The sequence below is a fragment of the Hippocampus comes genome, unplaced genomic scaffold (assembly GCF_001891065.2).
Source record: "Hippocampus comes isolate QL1 unplaced genomic scaffold, H_comes_QL1_v1.1 scaffold180, whole genome shotgun sequence".
NCBI lineage: Eukaryota > Metazoa > Chordata > Actinopteri > Syngnathiformes > Syngnathidae > Hippocampus > Hippocampus comes.
In genome coordinates this window covers 1,384,037-1,386,958 of record NW_017805076.1, presented here as the reverse complement: position 1 = coordinate 1,386,958, position 2,922 = coordinate 1,384,037, and the positions used below count along the sequence as shown (strand labels likewise).

At 42.8% G+C, this 2,922-nt stretch overlaps 1 protein-coding gene across 1 annotated transcript in view; it reads left to right on the top strand.

The window, feature by feature from the left end:
• The window catches only part of fanca (FA complementation group A), a 109,478-nt gene that overhangs the window by 97,163 nt on the left and 9,393 nt on the right, over window positions 1-2,922 (top strand). The window contains exons 30-32 of the mRNA XM_019865287.1: window positions 977-1,049; window positions 1,136-1,299; window positions 1,385-1,490. Of these exons, the coding sequence (XP_019720846.1) occupies window positions 977-1,049; window positions 1,136-1,299; window positions 1,385-1,490 (343 nt within the window). The remainder of the gene's footprint in view (window positions 1-976; window positions 1,050-1,135; window positions 1,300-1,384; window positions 1,491-2,922) is intronic.

The following is a 2,922-nucleotide window of genomic DNA, read 5'->3' as shown; positions in this document are numbered from 1 at the left end:
CACCATCTCACTGTCTCTAACTCGACCTCCCCTCGATCGCTACCCAAGACAGCGTTGCTCAGCTGATGTCATGCAATGAACTTTTAAAGCCAGCCACGGAATGCTTCGGAGTCCTCGATGGCCATAGTGAGCGTGATGGAACTCGCCTTCTCTCTAATTAGCGCTCCAGTTAGCGTAAGGTTTTTAGCATGATAACAAGTAAAGCATTCCAGGAAACGTCCGTTTATTTGACTGTCTGTCGAGCCACAAGCAATTTACTCTGAGCAGCTAATCGGATGCATTCCACTCTATCTTCCACGGATCTAGCTACAGTATCTACACACATAGATAGTGAGGTCCTCTTGGCCAATCGGAGGCCAGGATGATGCTCGGTAAGCCAATGGCAGAGCAGCTATGAGTATGTTGCGTTCAGGAAACTCAGAGCTGTGTAAACCAGTGTGGTGGTTGCTGTTGCCGTTTCCGAACGAAGCAGTAGAGGTCGCTGTTGGATTAGACTTCGTTGTAGTGAATCTCTTCGCGAGGCAAGAGCAGAGAAAAACATTTCATATAACGCAACAGGGTTTGTTTTCGTTGTATGGGGGGCAGGAGAGTGGGAATGGTGTTAATGCATGAAGATTTTTTCACACTCGGGGGTATTTTCGCCCATGTAGGTTTCGTTGTAGAGGAGTTTCACTGTATTCAACAGTGAAACCAAATTTATTTGTTTTGTCTTTTAAAATTTAAATGCTCATCAAATCCTCTACTATGCTAGTCGTTTTACCATGTCTGCGAGCTGCACATTGAATCTGGATGCAGTTATAACTGTAAGCAGGTGAACGCCCAATTGATACACGTACGCATGCACACACACGCACACGCAATGCCAAGTGAATTACAAAACTGAAAAACCTCGGTCTATGATAGTGTATTGTCCTGTGTAGAGCATACCGAACCGATTTTTGCCCCATCACCAATGAATACAACATTGTGTTTACAGTGAACCGTGTCAGGGAGATCACAGACTCTCACAGAAAGGAACCTGTTTTCCAGACATTCTCTGTAGATTACAGGTATGGTTGTCACTCAACACTAATACCACCGCAGTCAAAAAGTACAACGGTTCAATGTTTGTGTGTTTATGTATGCACAAATACAGGAGGTGATTTATGAGATAGAGTTGACAAACCTTTCGGGCAGTCATCCAAACAGAACCGATATATGTGACTTGCTGTTTGAGTTGGTGTCTCAGAGGTTCTCCAGTTCATTGAGCTCAGCTTCAGCACATCTCAGCTGTGAACACACACTGAACATGTGGAACAGGTACGCAACAAACTCACCATGCAGTTTCGCGCAATCCTCAAGTTTGTCACCTTTGGAAACCTTGATGTGTGTCTGTGTGTCACAGAATAATGCTGGCTCTCCCATCGGTGTCATTTGTTAAAGTAAAGGCTGAAGGAGACAGGATGTATCTTGACTGTAAAAAGCTGATACAACATGTCAACAATCATCAGGTGTGCTTTAGTGTAATGTCTGATAACATCCAAACAACTATTTATGACATACTGGGGTAACTCAGGGATCCACGAGTTTCATAGTCATCCATCCACCACAGAGGTGTTTGTGCACAGATTTTATTTCAGTTTATATCAGTTTTATTTACATCACCGTAAAGTTTGTTTTGTAAGGGTCTTCAAGAGCACAACATAGATCAATTTTCAAAATTATTTTGGCTTTTATGTATAGTAATGAGAAAAGATTGATTCTTTTCAGTTTTATTTGAACTGCCGATACTCCAAGTGCAGGAATGTGCATTTATGGATGGCCTTCGGAGCAGGTTACAGACAACACCTGCAATGCATGATATTGATAATATTTTTAATCTCATTAACTCATTTAGCTACAATATCTCACAAAAGTACGTATACACCTCACATTAAGTAAATATTTTTTGAAATGTTTTTTCAAGGGAACATACGAAAGAAATGACACTTTGCTACAATGTAAATTAGTCCGTGTAGACATTGCATAATGGTCTAAATTTACTGTACCTTTAATACACTGATCCCTCACTTTTCGCCGTTAATGGGGACCGGGGCCCTGCCACGATAAGTGAACAACCGCGAAGGAGGGTTTGCTCCCCCTAGGAATTTTTGTGTAAGGGTATGTGGGTACCAGCATCTTTAAAATATTTAAACAGCATTTAAACTATACCTCACTAAATCTTTAATTATAAAAACACTTAGACAGTAATTAACATTCATCATCATTGCCTTCTGACAGAGGCGAAGAGACTTGTGTCACTCTCACTTTATGCTCTGACAGTGTAGCCGCCGTTAGCCTCCGGCTAGCTCCTGGCCAGCTATCCTCACGCAGCCGATGTCTTTATGATAATTAATCGGTATTGACGAGGAGGAGGCGAAGAGAGACGTGCTGCTGCTTTTGGAAAAGCCCAATCTCTCTCTCCTCTCGCTCTCTCTCTCTCTCTCTCTCTCTCTCTCTCTCTCTCTCTCTCTCTCTCTCTCTCTCTCTCTCTCTCTCTCTCTGCCACGCAGTAGCAAACACAACAGAAGAGAGAGTATGCCAGAGAGGCAGGCGAACGATCAGATAGTCAACAGCATGACGAGACACAAGGGAAGGTGCTAGGCGGGGCTGCGAAGATGCGCAGCCAATCAGCTCATGGGATAAATCCACTCGTGCTGTCAATGAATTCAGAGATGAAAGTCCTCCGGAATTCCGGGTTTTTCAAATTTTTATGAAAATCTGTGCGGAGAATTGAGGAATATTTGCTGAAAATTGATCCGGATATTAGTTGACAACATTGAACGAAGACGCGTTTGAGTTCGTTGTTTTGCTTTCACGAGCGTAGCCATGTTGAGACACTAACACTAGTAACAGTAGAGATTTTCGTCTCTTTATCAACACATTTGCTAAACCCCAGTGGAA